The 19,099-nt window shown below is 42.3% G+C and overlaps 1 protein-coding gene across 1 annotated transcript; it reads right to left on the reverse strand.

Moving 5' to 3' along the window:
* Positions 1 to 6,388: 6,388 nt before the first annotated feature.
* On the reverse strand, positions 6,389 to 19,022 carry TAGLN (transgelin). The gene is made up of 5 exons (XM_069741909.1): positions 18,875 to 19,022; positions 12,851 to 13,045; positions 10,561 to 10,738; positions 7,649 to 7,751; positions 6,389 to 7,562 (listed from the first exon to the last, which is right to left on the reverse strand). Exons 2-5 carry the CDS (start codon positions 13,031 to 13,033, stop codon positions 7,418 to 7,420), a joined length of 609 nt encoding a protein of 202 aa, XP_069598010.1. The 5' UTR covers positions 13,034 to 13,045; positions 18,875 to 19,022; the 3' UTR covers positions 6,389 to 7,417.
* Between the last annotated feature and the right edge of the window lie 77 nt (positions 19,023 to 19,099).

The raw sequence follows: 19,099 nt of genomic DNA on the forward strand, positions 1-19,099 counted from the left end.
AATAAATACCAAGAGGAATGAGGGCCCTGCTCCCAAGCTTACAAACTATGAGGAAAAGGAGAGACACAAGAGGTGGATGGTAACAATTGCTTTAGTTAGTCGGACCAGCCATAGTGGAAGGCTCAGGTGTTCATGTAAAGCTGCATGAACCAGTTAATTTCCTAAGTATGTAGCAGTACAGACACAGAGGGCTATTAACTGCATAGTGTGAAAGCATGATGCGAGGAACCCAATTTTTTTTTTTATGGGCCACACGGATAGTTAGGTTAATGCGTTGAGGCTGTAGGCCAATCTGAACAAATGAGTTTTTAGGACACGCTGGGGATTGGGGATTAACCGTATTAACCTAGGTAGTGCATTCCAAAGCATCGGCGCAGCACGTGTAAAGTCTTGGAGACGGGAGTGGGAGGTTCTGATTATTGAGGATGCTAACCTGAGGTCATTAGCGGAGAGCATGGGTAGGGTGGTAGACTGAGACGAGAGAGGATATGTAGGGTGGTGCTGAGCCATGGAGTGCTTTGTGGATGAGGGTAGTAGTTTTGTACTGGATTCTTGAGTGGATGGGTAACCAGTGTAATGACTGGCACAAGGTAGAGGCATCGGTGTAACGGTTGGTGAGGAATATGATCCTGGCTGCAGCATTCAGGACAGATTGGAGCGGGGAGAGTTTGGTAAGAGGGAGGCCGATTAGTAGAGAGTGACAATAGTCCAGACGAAAATGAATAAGTTAAACAGAGTTTTTGCAGAGTCGAAAGTAAGAAAAGGTCGAATTCTAGAAATGTTTTTGAGATGCAGATAAGACCGAGCCAGTGATCGGATGTGGGGGGTGAATGAAAGCTCAGAATCAAGGATGACCCCAAGGCAGCGGGCATGTTGCTTTGGAGTAATGGTGGAACCGCACAAGGAGATGGCAATGTCAGGCAAATGTAGGTTAATAGAGAGAGAAAACACAAGGAGTTCAGTTTTTGACAGGTTCAGTTTCAGATAGAGGGAGGACATGATGCTAGAGACAGCGGTAAGACAATCACTGGTGTTTACTAAAAAGGTCGGCGTGATAACAGGAGAAGAAGTGTATAATTGGGTGTCATCAGCATAGAGATGGTACTGGAAACCAAATCTACTGATTGTCTAATAGAGGCAGTATACAAAGAGAAGAGGAGGGGGCCTAGGACTGATCCTTGAGGAACCCCAACAGTAAGGGGAAGGTGAGAGAAGGAGGAACCAGCAAAAGATACAGTGAAGGATCGGTCAGAGAGATAGGAGAACCAGGAGAGAACGGTATCCTTGAGGCCGATGGAGCGGAGCATAGTGAGGAGGAGCTGATGATCCACAGTGTGGAATGCTGCGGAGAGATGCAAGAGAATTAGCATGGAGTAGTGACCATTAGATGTAGCTGTTAGTAGGTCATTAGAGACTTTAGTGAGGGCAGTTTCAGTAGAGTGTAAAGAGCGGAAACCAGATTGAAGAGGGTCGAGAAGAGAGTTATCTGAGAGATAGCGGGTAAGATGGGAGTGGACCAGGCGTTCGAGGAGTTTAGAGATGAAGGGAAGATTAGAGACAGGTCTATAATTAGCGGCACAGTTTTGATCGAGGGATGGTTTTTTAAGTAATGGATGTATGATGGCATGCTTAAATGAGGATGGAAAAATACCGGAAGTGAGAGAAAGGTTGAATATTTTTGTTAGGTGAGAGGTGACAGCCCGGGAAAGGGACTGGAGGAGATGTGACGGAATGGGGTCACTGGTGCAAGTGGTTGGGCGAGAAGATGCAAGGAGCCTGACTACTTCTGTAACTGGTTCAAAGTCAGAGCTCAGTGCTTCCCTGAGACTCCCGGAGCAACGCAATGTGATTGCGTTGCTGCGAGGGTCTCTTACCTCCTCCCTGCAGCAGGCCCGGATCCAAAATGGCCAAGGGGCTGCATCCGGGTCCTGCAGGGAGGTCGCTTACCAGCGCCTGCTCAGAGCAAGCGCTGGTAAGCCTGCAGGAGTGCACGTCAGATCGCTGATCTGACACAGTGCACAGCAAAGTGTCAGATCAGCGATCTTACACTATAACATGATGCCCCCCCTGGGGCAATGTTATAGTGTAAAACAAAAATATTCACATGTGTAAAAAAAAATCCTAAAAATTATATATATATTGTTCCTACAAATACATTTCTTTATCTAAATAAAAAAAAACAATAAAAGTACACATATTTAGTATCGCCGTGTCTGTAACGACCCGACCTTTGAAACTGTTCCACTAGTTAACCCCTTCAGTGAACACCGTAAAAAAACGAGGCAAGAAACGCTTTATTATCATACCGCCAAACAAAAAGTGGAATAACACGCGATCAAAAAGACTGATATAAATAACCATGGTACCGCTGAATACGTCATTTTGTCCCGCAAAAAAAACAAGCCGCCATACAGCGTCATCAAAGAAAAAATAAAACCGTTATAGTCCTCAGAATAATTCGATGCAAAAATAATTATTTTTTCTATAAAAGTTTTTATCGTATAAAAGCACCAAAACATAAAAAAATGAGGTATCGCTGTAATTGTACTGACCCAAAGAATAAAGCTGCTTTATCCATTTTACCAAACGCTGAACGGTATAAACGCCTCCCCCAAAAGAATTTCATGAATAGCTAGTTTTTGGTCATTCTGCCTCACAAAAATTGGAATTAAAAGCGATCAAAAAATGTCACATGCCCGTAAATGTTACCAATAAAAAAGGCAACTCGTCCCGCAAAACATAAGACCTCACATGACTCTGTGGAACCAAATATGGAAAAATTATAGCTCTCAAAATGTGGTAACGCAAAAAATATTTTTTGCAATAAAAAGCGTCTTTCAGTATGTGACGGCTGCCAATCATAAAAATCCGCTAAAAAACCCGCTATAAAAGTAAATCAAACCCCCCTTCATCACCCCCTTAGTTAGGGAAAAATTAAAAAAATGTATTTATTTCCATTTTCCCATTAGGGCTAGGGTTATAGGGTTAGGGTTGGGGCTAGGGTTAAGGCTACAGTTAGGGTTGGGGCTAAAGTTAGGGTTAGGGTTTGGATTACATTTACAGTTGGGAATAGGGTTGGGATTAGGTTTAGGCGTGTGTCAGGCTTAGGGGTGTGGTTAGGGTTACCATTGGGATTAGGGTTAGGGGTGTGTTTGGATTAGGGTTTCAGTTATAAGTGGGGGGTTTCCACTGTTTAGGCACATCAGGGGCTCTCCAAACGCGACATGGCGTCCGATCTCAATTCCAGCCAATTCTTCATTGAAAAAGTAAAACAGTGCTCCTTCCCTTCTGAGCTCTCCCATGCGCCCAAACGGGTTTACCCCAACATATGGGGTATCAGCGTACTCAGGACACATTGGACAATAACTTTTGGGGTCCAATTTTTCCTGTTACTCTTGGGAAAATACGAAACTGGGGGTTAAAAAATAATTTTTGTGGAATTTTTTTTTTTTTTTAAATTTTCACAGCTCTGCATTATAAGCTGTAGTGAAACACTTGGGGGTTCAAAGTTCTCACAACACATCTAGATAAGTTCCTTGGGGGGTCTAGTTTCCAATATGGGGTCACTAGTGGGGGGTTCTACTGTTTAGGTACATTAAGGGCTCTGCATACGCAATGTGACGCCTGCACTGCAGACCATTCCATCTAAGTCTGCATTCCAAATGGCGCTCCTTCCCTTCCGAGCCCTCCCATGCGCCCAAACGGTGGTTCCCCCCACATATGTGGTATCAGTGTACTCAGGACAAATTGGACAACAACTTTTGGGTCCAATTTCTCCTGTTACCCTTGGGAAAATACAAAACTGGGGGCTAAAAAAGAATTTTTGTGGGAAGAAAAAGAATTTTTATTTTCACGGCTCTGCGTTATAAACTGTAGTGAAACACTTGGGAGTTCAAAGCTCTCACAACACATCTAGATAAGTTCCTTAGGGGGTCTACTTTCCAAAATGGTGTCACTTGTGGGGGGTTTCAATGTTTAGGCACATCAGTGGCTCTCTAAACGCAACATGGCGTCCTATCTCAATTCCTATCAATTTTGCATTGAAAAGTCAAATGGCGCTCCTTCCCTTCCGAGCTCTGCCATGCGCCCAAACAGTGGTTTACCCCCACATATGCAGTATCAGCGTACTCAGGACAAATTGTACAACAACTTTTGGGGTCCAATGTCTTCTCTTACTTTTGGGAAAATAAAAAATTGGGGACGAAAATATAATTTCTGTGAAAAAATGATTTTTTTTATTTTTACGGCTCTGCATTAGAAACTTCTGTGAAGCACTTGGTGGGTCAAAGTGCTCACCACACATCTAGATAAGTTCCTTAGGGGGTCTACTTTCCAAAATGGTGTCACTTGTGGGGGGTTTCAATGTTTAAGCACATTAGTGGCTCTCCAAATGCAACATGGTGTCCCATCTCAATTCCAGTCAATTTTGCATTGAAAAGTCAAACGGCGCTCCTTCCCTTCCGAGCTCTCCCATGAGCCCAAACAGTTTGTGGATGTTTTTCCCAGCAATATGCGCTCCTGAAGGATGATGATGGAACTCGATATTCTGATTCAAGGATGATTTTTATTTCAAACTAAAATACAACCGGTTTCGACTTCTTAGAGTCTTCCTCAGGTATAATGTCATGCATGACATTATACCTGAGGAAGACTCTAAGAAGTCGAAACCGGTTGTATTTTAGTTTGAAATAAAAATCATCCTTGAATCAGAATATCGAGTTCCATCATCATCCTTCAGGAGCGCATATTGCTGGGAAAAACATCCACAAAGTGTTATCGCCTATGAAAGCACTGTTCAGTGCGCTCATCAGTTCCCAGATCTTTTGCAGCAAACTGAGTGGAAAGAGGAATGGAGTGATCCATGGATTGGATCTATACACAGTATATCAAGACCCCAAAAAGGTGAGTGGATTCATACTGAGTACACACCTTGGGAAACTAACTACTACACTCAGAAGTCTGCGCTTCCCATTTCTCTTCCTATAATCCCCTCTTGTTTTACATGACCCCAAACAGTGGTTTACTCCCACATATGGGGTATCAGCGTACTCAGGACAAATTGTACAACAACTTTTGCAGTCCAATTTCTTCTCTTACCCTTGGGAAAATAAAAAATTGGGGGCGAAAAGATCATTTTTGTGAAAAAATATGATTTTTTATTTTTACGGCTCTGCATTATAAACTTCTGTGAATCACTTAATGAGTCAAAGTGCTCACCACACATCTAGATAAGTTCCTTAGGGGGTCTACTTTCCAAAATGGTGTCACTTGTGGAGGTTTCATTGTTTAGGCACATCAGGGGCTCTGCAAACGCAACATGGCGTCCCATCTCGATTCCAGTCAATTTTGCATTAAAAAAATCAAATGGCGCTCCTTCGCTTCCGAGCTCTGCCATTCGCCCAGTGGTTTACCCCCACATATGGGGTATCGGTGTACTCAGGACAAATTGTACAACAACTTTTGGGGTCCATTTTCTCCTGTTACCCTTGGTAAAATAAAACAAATTGGAGCTGAAGTAAATCTTTTTTTGAAAAAAAAATTTAAATGTTCATCATTCCAAAAATTCCTGTGAAACACCTGAAGGGTTAATAAACTTCTTGACTGTGGTTTTGAGCACCTTGAGGGGTGCAGTTTTTAGAATGGTGTCAAACTTGGTTATTTTATATCATATAGACCCCTCAAAATGACTTCAAATGAGATGTGGTCCCTAAAATAAAATGGTGTTGTAAAAATGAGAAATTCCTGTTCAACTTTTAACCCTTATAACTCCCTAACAAAAAGAAATTTTGGTTCCAAAATTGTGCTGATGTAAAGTAGACATGTGGGAAATGTTACTTATTAAGTATTTTGTGTGACATATCTCTGTGATTTAATTGCATAAAAATTCAAAATTTTCGCCAAATTTCCGTTTTTTTTCCCACAAATAAACGCAGGTAATATCAAAGAACTTTTACCACTATCATGAAGTACAATATGTCACGAGAAAACAATGTCAGAATCACCAGGATCCGTTGAAGCGTTCCAGAGTTATAACCTCATAAGGGGACAGTGGTCAGAATTGTAAAAATTGGCCCGGTCCATAACGTGCAAACCACCCTTGGGGGTAAAGGGGTTAACAATGGCAAAATAGTAAGAATTTTCTTTTGTGTAAAGAAGACTGACTAGGTAACAAATGAACAGTGCTAATGATACTGTTAAATGTAACATTTAAAAAAAATTGTTGAAATATTTTTTATTTTATTTTTTTCATTTTTTTGTACTTCACGTTTGTACTTTTTTCTATTTTAATATGCTAATCAGGATAATGGTCAAAATGAAAATGCAATAGAACAGTGTCACAGAGCTCCCCAGTGTCGTATATGCATATATTATAGTAGTAGTACAAAAGTTTTATGAGATAAACAATTTTATTTTTGACCAAAAAATAAAAGTAAAAAAAAAACAACTTAATAAACACTGATTAATTTGATTTAACTTTTTTGTTTTGTTAAGACTTAAAGGGAACCTGTCACCTGAATTTGGCGGGACCAGTTTTGGGTCATATGGGCGGAGTATTCAGGTGTTTGATTCACCCTTTCCTTACCCGCCGGCTGCATGCTGGCCGAAATATTGGATTGAAGTTCATTCTCTGTCCTCCGTAGTACACGCCTGTACTAGTAATCTTGGTTTGCGCACGCGTGTACTACGGAGGACAGAGAATGAACTTCAATCCAATATTTCGGCCAGCATGCAGCCGGCGGGTAAGGAAAGGGTGAATCAAACACCTGAAAACTCCGCCCATATGACCCAAAACTGGTCCCGCCAAATTCAGGTGACAGGTTCCCTTTAAGCAGTTAACCCTTGTACTGCTGCTGAGTACTGTTTAGTACGGTGCTATGTCACATAAAGGAAAGTAGCAGACTGTGTAGAATGAATGAATAATAATCTTTTTGAGGGATGACTGCAGCTGATGCAGGCAATAACCGTAAATTTCAGATGTATTTGAGTTTACATCTCTAGTGCTTGACTATGCACTTAGACATGTGGATCAGGGATAGCCGAAAGGTATCGATTAAAATTAATGACGCTAGAGGTGAGTTTCCGCCTGTTTAATACTGGAGAAGTGGAAATTCAGCCCATTGTGAAGTATAGAAGTGTTTACAGACCCGAGTCAGTCATTACTAGCCTTACATCACCTGTAAGTTCCCCCTTTTTGTCAGTAAATGTCTCAGACTCCCTTACATGAAAGAGTTGGCTCCTTTGAAATGGAAACCTTTTCACTACATCTACCTGTAATTGGATGGGTTGTCACTGAGCACTTCTACCATGGATGTGATGCATTGAGAGCTGAAAATGTGTTTTGTTGTGCCCTTTTATTGCTGCTTAATACTCAAGGATTCTTCTGGGAGGGAAGAGGTTAACCCTTCTTGACTCGAATTTAACTGATGATCTGTCTTGGGCGCCCGTATCCGGTCATGCCAGACTGGGTGGCCCCCTGGTTGCTTCCCATCTGCAAACCAATCACATTCTTTCCTTGTTTGAGTTTATCGTCGGAGAAGTCCCGCTTGTGCTCCTGAGCTTTCCTGGATAAATAGATGGGCAGGGATCAGTGTGGTTACATGGCATTCATAGTGTTGGAGGAGTTACTGTAAGATGTTCTACCACTTACTTCATGAACCAGGATGGGTCTCCTTGGTATTGGCCATCATTTTTGGTAACTGCGATACTCCCGAGAGCAATAATTGTCCTCTGAACAGCAGCCAGATCTTTTCCTGTAAAGAAGATGGGGATAATGTGAGACATTTTTAGCTAATCGGGTGGGACAGAATTATGCCCGTTGGGTAAGTTATGAAGCAGCTCCTTGATTCCAATATTAATGGGCTGGCTGGTGGATCCGATTGATGTGACTCTTTGCAGTCAGATGTTATTGGTGTGGAAATAAGCAGTTTGTTTCCCCAGTACTGCTTGATAGAGGAAATTTATCATTATGCTGCATGCATTATGCTGTGGCATTACATTTTTGTCTCCCCAATCATAAAATTATGGACATGAAATTACTTGTATTAAAAGGTAACTTCAAATCTCAAAGAGACAGAAGAGTATGGGAATATAAACTGATGATGACCTTTGACAGTCTTAGTGCAGGAATGAATGTGTCGCATGGATTTATGTCTTTTTACATCAACTAAGGAACTTTCCCCTCAGACCATGTTGGGTCATCACAACAGAACCAGACCCCAATCAGAGGACAATAAAACAATCCTTATCTAAGAACTGGTCCAATATTTATGGACATAACTGTTTATCACTCGTGGTAATTCTGCCTCATGTCACCTGTCTTATCCATGTTTTTTTTTTTCCTGTGATGTGTTGTGCATAAATATGTGATTCTCCAGAATTTTTTTTTAGTCTTTGCCTGATGAAGAGACCTGTGTAGTCTCGAAAGCTGCAATTTGTTACCATCTTTTCAGTTAGCCATTAAAAGGTATCAACCAATGAGGAATCTCAATTCTAAATATTTTTCTATCTACTGGCTAACACGGTACCAAGATATATACCTTTCCTGTATCCACTGAATATGTCATTTAGAGTAGGGGATAACTTGCTAATCGATGGTAGTCCGGCTTCATTGATCCCCAGCTATCTTGAAATTAGAGCTCTAGAACCTCATGGATGGGGAGAAGAGATGAGCATGCTCGACCTCTGCTCCGTGCTTCGTCCATGAGACTACCGAGAACTTCACTTGTCTATTTGGAGAAGTACCATAAACAATGAGTGGAGCGTAGGCCGAGCCCGCGCACCTTTTCATTTAGGATGGGACTGCTGGATGACCCATTGATCAGCAAGTTATCCCCGATCATCCAACCACTACATGGTCATGTGAATCCAAGTTTAAGGTTAAGTTCGCACAATGAGTTTTTGAAGCTGCATATTTTTGCTGATCCAAAATCGCAGCTTCTTACAGTTTCAGCAAACTATCCACAAAATAAGTGCATGAGGTCTAAGGAGCCCCATACACCATAGATAACTGTTGGCTGCACAATGATTCTGCCGCCAGCTACTCTCTCTAGATTCCTCCATAGTCCGGAGCGATCAGATTGGCCGAGAACCCCTATATCGTCTACGAGAGCTGCTGACAATCTCCAATGGTGGCGGCTTCTCTCACCAAGACTTCCAGTCCAAAACCACATGCCAGATTCTTATCTCCCTGAACATCATCCATCAGTGACACTAATACACTTTAGACTGACGAGTCCTCCAATTTTGGCCCGATGTTACTGTAATGTGTATGGGGGCCTTGAGTGAAATGCAAAAAAATGACCATGCTATTATAACATTTTTGCAGTGTCCTTAGTGTACCAGGTCAGATTAGCATGGCTTGGATCTATGGAAGAAAACGATCTGAGCATCTGCCATCAATCTATACACTGCCAGTTGAAATCTGCACCTCAGGTCAATTTTAAGAAGGACAAATCTTATGTTGTTGAAATCACATCTACTTTGCGTATTTTATGGGTTGGAATCAGCATACGTACTGTATACATTATCGTGTTAGAGCTATGGTCCTCCAGAAAAACCTGCGGTGGGCCATTCTAAAGACCTCTACATACACCTCAGACCAAAGTCACCAATGTTGATGGGATCGGCCAACAGTTTAATGTGTATAGGAGACTCCCGACTCTTCCTGAAGGAAGATGGTGTGTGAGAGAAGGATTTGGCCGATGCTGTTGTTTTCCAGGAGACTCATCTGACTGTGGGAGATAAGGATTTGGCCGATGCTGTTGTTTTCCAGGAGACTCATCTGACAGCTGCTCTGCCATAGAGAACTCAGGAGCACTCGGCCACACCAGCGTATGGAGGAGCCAGGAAAGTAGCTGTCAACTGAATGATTTTTCCGTCAACATGGCCAGATCAGTCAGTCAGTCATGGAAAGTCAGATGGCCATATAACTTGGATGGGGATCACATCGCAGTGCTCGGACTGGCCACCGTTGGCTCTACTGATCCGACTAAGACATCTGCATTGAGATCAAAATGAGTTGGCAGTAACAAAAAAAGTGCAAAGAAACGCACCAAAAAGTGAATAAAAAAGCACGTACCGTAATTTCCTTTGTCCTTTCCCATAGTCTAATTTTCATCCAGAAAAAAAAAACGCATTTCAAAAACCACCAGGATTTTACATACATGTCCTATCCTTAGAATAAAATACGGTCACAGACTCGCAAAACAAAATAAACACTTTAAGGCTATGTGCACATTAATTCGTCTTGCTGAGTTTTCAAAGCAGAAACAACGAAAACTCCAAATTTTTGTGCAGGATTTGCAGTATCTGCTCCAAAAACTCTTTAAAAAAACTCACTGTGATGCAATTCTGGATGAAAATGGGTTATGATGTTATTTGTCAGGATCTAATAATATGATAATCCTGTTGCTGGAAGAGATCCCTCTAAGCTGTGCTCTCTGGAAAGGAAGGCGTTAAAACACAATGCTTTTAACGACCAATGAAACATGAAGAGCGGTTTCTGGTTCCTTAATGTGAACACTAGTATTGCGGTTCTTGGCTCCGAGAAGTGTATTTTACCTTCATACAGGTCCACGGTTTGGAAGATATCTGTTTTTACCACTCCATAATCCTCAGCTGCTTTCAGAAATTGTGCCACCTGCTCCATCTGCTTGAAGACCATGCTTGGGGGAGGATCGGGGATCTTCACGGGCTGCGATCCTTTGGGGTATAGGCTGTTAATCAATTTGGAAAGAACCTAATGAAAAGTTAAAAAAAAATTAAATCATTAGAAGTTTAGTGTAGACTCAGGGTCGGACTGGCCTGGTGTGGTATTGGGGAAATCTCCGGTGGGCCCCTGCAGTGGATCACAGTGATGGTGGTGGGAAGAAGAGGAAATAAAATCTTTAGAAGTTTAATCTAGACCAACACAATGGGCTTCCATTATCAAAATGGTATATTACAAAAATAAAAGCTGTCCATAGCGCGTAATCAGGGCTCAACTTTCTAAAACCACTCTGGTAAAATAAAAGCTGTTCTGTGATTGGTTGCTATGAGCAACAAACACAGATTTTTATTTCGAATGTTTGATAAATGTGACCCAACGTCACCGAACTGGAGATTTATATGAACTAGTGCAGAAAAAAGTGGAGCAACTAGTTCCACATTTTGAAGCCTTTTGGTTGTTATGGGCAAATGCTCCTGTTTCCCGGTGTGCTGGTTGTACCATGTGTAGCTCTGGTTTTGGCTAAAGTAAAAGTGTGTTTTCATTTGTGATATTCAGACCATTTTTCTCTGCCTCTTGTTGCTCAGATGGATTACGGCACGGGACACTATGGATTCTTTCAACTTTGGACAGGTGAGTGATATTTTTTTTCTTTTTGGTTTTGTTTTATTTTTTTACAGGGGACAATGGCTTCAGGGGATTAGGTGTTAAGGTGATTATAATGTGTTTTTTATTCTTCATAGAGATATACTTGATGTAGGCAGCGGGGGGCTGAATACAACTCTTCACATTGTCCCCTGCTCTTCAGCACCCTACATTGGGGATCAACGCGAACAGTACCGCTGATTCCCAGGTGCCAGTACATGTCACTCTGATGACACATGGATATGTAAGGGACATTTTGCGGCCTGTGCTGCTGTTAAAAAAAATGGACATGTCAGTGTTTTTGCCCACAGACACATGATCCGTGGAAACACACTGACATGTTACACAAACACATTCGCTTGAATGGGTCTACGTGTGTGTCTCCGGTATGTGTGAAAACTATCACCACATGTACCGGGAAAACGTCGAGTTCACAGGAGTGTATTTCATCTTCTGTATACTGACTGGACTGACCATGAGTTTCCTGACTCAATATTAAAGCCTCAGAGACTCAGATGAGCCTGTAAGTTTGGGTTGGGAGATCCGTGGTTGGTCATGACATTGATGTTTGTATACAGTCACGTGAAATATGCCTGTGCGAACCCAGCCAAAGAAGGCGACAAATGCTAAACAAAGGATGATAGCTGTAGAAAACTGAACCTGCCACGTTGGCAATCTTTGGATAGTCCTTTTTGCGTTTGAGTCTTCAAATCCATTCCATCAATGGTCCTGCTCTGGAGGAGAAGGGTCACGATCTTGTTAATTCATCTTTATGACTTAACGACCATAGACCAAGACCTCATTCTGATGACCCTTTTTTTTTGCCTATGGAAAATCAGTGTTGCATTTGTTTTTCAGGTATGCAAAAAAAAAACTTCCAAGAAGCATCTTCTACCCATCAAATAGTAAAACATGGAGAACACTCGGATGATGCCCGAATGGTTATCAGTCCTAGTTTTTCCACATAATGGGCTTATTCCCACTTGCGATGCAAGCTGACGAGTGTAATCTAATGAAGAATCGGATTGCACTCGCCCAATGTTTCTCTATGGTGCAGCTCGCATTCTGCATGCAAAAGCATCCACAGCACAGGGCGATTGCACCCAAAAATCAGATCACATTCACCTATAGAAGTCTATGGGTGCGAGTGAAACATCACACTGCACTCGGATATCACCCAAGTGCGGTGAGATTCCTACCGACGCCAGAAGCAGAGGAGATGGAGAAATTACAGCAGAGCAGGAGCCGAGGGTCATTAGCGTATCGTGTTCGATGCTCTCGCATGAGAGAATCTTCGGATACCATGCGCTAATGGAACCCCGGCCAACCATTGATTTTAGTTAGCGAGGTTGATTTGGCATTTGGACAAAAAAAATCACTTTTTGCTCGGTAGAAATCTGGTCCGCAAGAAAAAACTAGATACGTGAATAGGCCCTTTAGAAATGGCTTTCACATGTGAGGTCAGTAGAAGGATGACATTATGGCCGGTCAAGTCCTCACCACTCCATTCTTTAACCACTGCTGGAATCCATATCTTCCTGGTTCAGGAGGTTCTCCCACCTCTGATCCTCCCTGCATCTTAATCCACTGGACTAGGCGCGCTTCCAGCTCTTCATCATACTTCTTCTCTATGCGAGATTGGACGTCGCGGCTCATGCCGTAGGATGGACCTTTATTGGCCATGGTTGCTATTACCTAGGTGCAAGATAACAGGATAATTAAAATCCCCCATAAAAAATAAGCTACGAAATTAGTATGTCACAATATCTGACAATATTGCATTAATCCCTTCATGACCGGCCGATTATTGACCTTTTTTGCGACGAGTTGTAGTTTTTGAATGACGCCATTCACTTTACCATATAATGTACTAAAAAACAGTGGGGGGGAGAATTCCAAGTGCAGTAAAATATAAATAATGACTAGTGATGAGCGAATATACTCGTTACTCGAGATTTCCCGAGCACACTCGGGGGTCCTCCGAGTATTTTTTAGTGCTCGGAGATTTAGTTTCCTTCGCCGCAGCTAAATGATTTACATCTCTTAGCCAGCATATGTACATGTGGGGACTCCCTAGCAACCAGGCAACCCCCACATGTACTTATGCTGGCTAACAGATGTAAATCATTCAGCTGCGGCAAGAAAAACTAAATCTCTGAGCACTAAAAAATACTCGGAGGACCCCCGAGCGTGCTCGGGAAATCTCGAGTAACGAGTATATTCGCTCATCACTAATAAAGATGCAATTCTTCCATATGACTCTAGTTTTTCACAATTTATTTTGAGGGAACTAATGTTGCTGTAAAAATGACCTTGTAGTATGGTTCTGCAGGTCACTACAATGATAGTGGAACCAAACTTGTATATTGTTTTTTTTTTTTAAACATTTGTATTTGATTGGAAAAAAATAAATCAGAATATTGTTTAAAAAAAATGGTTGTGCCATTTCTTCAGTCATGTAACTTTTTTTTTCCTTTGATGGCGCTATATGAGGGCCTAGCTTCAGTGTGCCGACATGTACGGTAATTTTTATTGATACCATTTTAGGATACATAGAAAGTTTTGATAACTTTCAATTGCATTTTTCAAGAATGTGCGCCAGCAGAAATACCACAATTCTTTCTGGCATTCGATTATTTTATTTCTTTTGGCGTTTAACGTACAAGTTAAATGATTTTATGTTTTAACTGGACTTTTAGACATAGACTTTTTTAATCCTTTTATTTCTTTTTACCTTTGAAACTGTGAATAGGGAGGTAATTTAACTATATGTTTTATATATACAGTATATATATATTTATTTTTATTTTTCATTTTGTATTCCACTTAGTGGGCTTGAACCTGCTGTTTTGGCAGTATGCAGTTGAATTGACATCTTAAGGCTACTTTCACACTGGCGGTTTTTTCAATATGTCGCAATGCGTCGTTTAGGGGAAAAAAATGCATCCTGCAAAGTTGTCTGCAGGATGCGTTTTTGCCCCATAGACTAACATTGGCGACGCATTGACACACGTCGCAACCGTCGTGCGACGGTTGCGCCATGTTGTGGCGGACCGCCGGGAGCAAAAAACGTTAGGCTACTTTCACACTAGCGCCAGATTCGGCCCGTCGCAGTGCGTCAGGCCGAGGTTCCGACGCTAGCAGTGAATGCGCCGCACAACGGAGACAGCGGATGCATTTTTCCAGCGCATCCACTGCCCCATTATGAGGTGCGGGGAGGTGGGGGCGGAGTTCCGGCCGCGCATGCGCGGTCGGAAAAAGCGGTCTGTCGGCAGCAAAAAACGTTACATGTAACGTTTTTTTGCTCCCGGCAGTCCGCCACAACACGGCGCAACCGTCGCACGACGGTTGCGATGTGTGTCAATGCGTCGCAATGCGTCACCAATGTTAGTCTATGGGGCAAAAACGCATCCTGCAGACAACTTTGCGCCGAATCCACTGCGCACATGTGAAGAAGCAGCGCGCGATCTGCGCTATTACCCCTGTCATCGGTGGGGGCGGCCATCTTCCTGGGGCCGCGCGTGCGCAGATGGAGTGCTCTGCTGCACGGGGCTTCAGGAAAATGGCCACGGGATGCCGCGCGTGCGCAGATGGAGATCGCGGCGGCCATTTTCCTGAAGCCGAGATGCAAACTCGGCTTTGGGAAAATGGCCGCCGCAATCTCCATCTGCGTGATCCATCCATCTTTTCCTGAAGCCCCGTGCAGCAGAGCACTCCATCTGCGCACGCGCGGCCCCAGGAAGATGGCCGCCCCACCGATGGCAGGGGTAATAGCGCAGATCGCGTGCTGTTTCTTCACGTGCGTGCAGTGGATTCGGCGCTTGGACATGCGCACACCACTACGCCACCAACGGAAAGCTGGGGAAGAAAAGAGCGATGTCACCACGCCCACCCGACCTGACCAGCCTGATTGACAGGCGAAAACGGCGACTTTGGTAATGTATTTCGCAGCATAGGTGGGGAATCAGGGTATACTACATACACTATAGTAACGCACAGCGCAGGCCCTATTTAACAGTATTTTTATCTCAGTCTGAAAAAACGGGGTGACAGGTTCCCTTTAAAGTTTTCTGAAATTTGGTAAAGGGCTCTCTTATCCCTCAGTAAACAAACTCAATTTGTTATGGCTACATGTTAGCAAAACTGCAACTCGCATCACATAGTGGTCAAATACAGAGACATATAGCATAATCTTCTCCCAGCAGAGTATAGAGAAATCCTGTATTTGTTTTTCTTCAAAGCTGCTGGTTCTGTATCACTCATCTCGGTATATGTTGGGTAATGAAAAGAAGAAAGGAAAAATCTATATATCATTCTCAGTTTGGAAAAAGCTTACTGCCAAAGTGACACAGATAGGGCTCGCTCACACAAGCGTATAAATCGGACTGCATTCGGACCAATGATATTCAATCAGGTGGTGCAGATCTGCATATTTTTTCTCATCTGTATTCAGCATGCTGCGATTTCTTCTGAGATTGGACAGTGTGAGAAAAAAATTGCCAGTGCAAGAAAATAATTGCCAGTGCGAGAAAAAAATTGCACGCCATAAGGATACATTGCAACGCGATTTTTACAGATACATTACAATTCTGTAGCATAGTAAACTGTTAATGGTCCTGTAAAAGATTACCGTAATAGCTGCTGAGTAATAAACGGATTCCATACGGACAGCACACAGATCACAAGTGACAAAAACTTGTCTAATTCTCCTGGGTGAGAATGAGACCGATTACTTATACGCAAGTCTTTGAGATTTCGGAAATCTCCTGCACACACATTGGTTTTTTTTTTCCTGACTGTTTCATCAGAGAGCTGTGTTTTTGTAAAATGCAGCATGTCACTCCTTTCAGCATTTGTACTATGTTTTTCACCCATTGAAAGCAAAAGGTAAGTGCAAAAATGCATGTATCCGGTTTCGCTGCGTTTTTGATGCCGAAACCTGATGAAGTTAAATCAGATTATTTTTTTTTATGCACTAAACTTAATGAGCATGCACAAGAGACATATGTACCTTGACAAAAATGCAGTAAAAAAAAAAAAACGCAGGAAACACTAAGCAAAACCTGCTTTTTTTATGTAGCTCTATGACATGGCTAAGACGCCTGAATCAGTAAAAAGTGGTAAATCCAGATAACTTGTGTAAGCCGCAATATTGCGCATGTCGGTGGCAAAAGTGACCAAGAGGCAGAATATTTATCAAACAAAAACCCCAAATATTTGTGGACATATAATTTGCTACTGATGTTTTTTAACCCCTTCCTGACCCCCATGACATTTGACTGCAAGCAGTAAGGGTTTTATTCTTGAGCGATTTCTTTTACGTTTCAGCATTTTCCTTCTTGCATTCTAGAAGGTGTGGTTCTAATACTTGGCCATCAACGACAGCTGGGACCCCCAGGAGAGTTTTTGTCACCACTTCCGTCCTCTCGTTCCCAGGTTTTATCGTGTTTAAGGCCAGGGGTGTCAAACTGCATTCCTCGAGGGCTGCAAACAGGTCATGTTTTCAGGATTTCCTTGTACTGCACAGGTGATAATTTAATCACAAACTCATTATCTGTGTAGGTGATTAAATTATCACCTGTGCAGTACAAGGAAATCCTGAAAACATGACCTGTTTGCAGCCCTCAAGGAATGCAGTTTGACACCCCTGTTTAAGGCTACGTTCTCACAGTGAGCTTTTGGTGATTTTTTTTTTATGTTGCAAATTTTCTGCTCCCATTAAGTAAAATAAGTTACTGGCATTAAAAAGCAGCATAAGTAATTCACCAAATCGTGGCAATGTAGCCTCATAAATGCGAGGTAGTGAATAGATTCTGCCTCTATTGATCCCAGCGATCACGTGATCACCGGCTGTCTGCCCATCGCAGCAGATCTCTTGGGTTTTAGCGGTCCCAGATCAGTTCTACGAGTGAATGCTCCAACACGTTACAATTTTTCAAAACGATCTGGATAAGCTGTCTGAATGGGCAAACACTTGGCAAATCAGGGTTAATGTAGATGCATGTAAAGTAACGCACCAAGGACGGAGTAATCTTATTTCTGCATATACATTAGATGGGACCATAATGGGGACTACAGAAGGAGGACGGGGGATGCTGGTTACCTGAGCAGCAGCACTCAATGTCAGGCAGCAGCCGCAAAAGCCAACAAGATTTTAGGGTGTGTAAAAGAGAGAAAATCCCGCAATCCCAACACACTGTTACCCCCTTTAGAATTTTCTCGTGAGGCCCCAGCTAGAATATGGGATCCAGTTTTGGACCCCACATTTAAAAAAAAGGGTTCTTCAGGAAAGGGTTCTTTACAGTTAGAGCAGTCAGACTGCAGAATGCCGACCACAGGAGGTAGTAATGGCCGACACGATAACCGCTTTTATACAAGGGCCTCGATACAAAAAACATTGTGGGTTATGGATAATTTAGTGAGAAAAAAAAGACAATTGGTGGAGAAAGGTTGAACTTGACGGACCGAGGTCTTTTTTTTCAACCTATGTAACAAGGGACTGTATTTCTTACAAGGGGCTTCTATCAATACCCCATGTACAGTAGCACAAAAAAAAGCACAATAACAATATCCCCCAGAGATCTTTTATGATGTCCTTCGGAACATTTTATATAACAAATATGAATCTAATGTTAAATAATGGAATTAAAAAGATAATTAAAAAAATTAAAACAACCTCCCTTCCAAAAAAAAAAAAGTTATTTAGTACAAAAAGAAACAAAAAAACCTTACTATTTCATATTAGTAATATGTAATGCAACTATAATAACTTAGTTAAAAAAAATTCATATAGTGAAGCATGAACATCATAAAATAAAATATTTTTCTTTCATTTCATAATGAAAAATCCCCCCTAAGTCCATGACATATTTTGTATAAGGACCCCCTAAAACAGCGCAGAAAAAAATAATACAATTTCTCCGGCGTAAAATAATGCCCATTAAAAAAAAAATAATGAAAAAAAAATTAGAGTTTTTGCTGCTTAAATGGGGAAAGCAAAAGTGAAAAAATGGTGATAAGGGGTTAAGATTCGTGGCGAGTTACTAGTTTCCTTAAAATGTTTGGTCCGATCGCTCGTTCACGCGTCATTTCCAATTATGGAGAACGATGGCCCCGAGCGATTTCACAATACCTGTCCGTAGACGGCGTTGCTGGCCGCCATCGCTGCGTTTACATGAAAATCTCCATAAAAAGAAAGAACGAGAAGCAGATCTGGCGAGATTCTGCCATAAATTCCCAGAGAACATCGACACGAATCGCTGGCACTTCATCGCTTGCCTTATTTAGAAGAGTCTCTCGCTCGTACATTACAGTCACCACTAATGATGACTATCTGAGGAATTCGGGTCGGTTTTGTCATCCCAGGGGATTGTCTGCCAGAGCTTGCTGGGACTTACAGTCCTAAAATTGCAAAAGCCTCAGATGCATCCACCTATGTACAGTCTTTGGGGTCACTTGCATGCATAGATCCCCCCATTGCCCTTAGTCTAAGCAGTCTTAGTCTGAAGCCCCCCCAAAACTCACAGATTGCTACAGGGTGATGGTCTCTTCCTCCAGGATGCAAAGTACTGACTGAGAGAAGGGAAGGATGGGAGATAAAAGTCCTGAGTGTCAGCCCACCTGCTCCCCCTCCAGTCCCCCATCTTCCCAACTCCATATTAGGGGAAGGTCTGACCAAACTGCTGGTTTGGGGGTCTGCACACATTCTCCAGATACCTAAAGGATGCGGGAAAGGGGAAGAGTCTGTCC

Source organism: Ranitomeya imitator, chromosome 10, assembly GCF_032444005.1.
Source record: "Ranitomeya imitator isolate aRanImi1 chromosome 10, aRanImi1.pri, whole genome shotgun sequence".
NCBI classification, from domain to species: domain Eukaryota; kingdom Metazoa; phylum Chordata; class Amphibia; order Anura; family Dendrobatidae; genus Ranitomeya; species Ranitomeya imitator.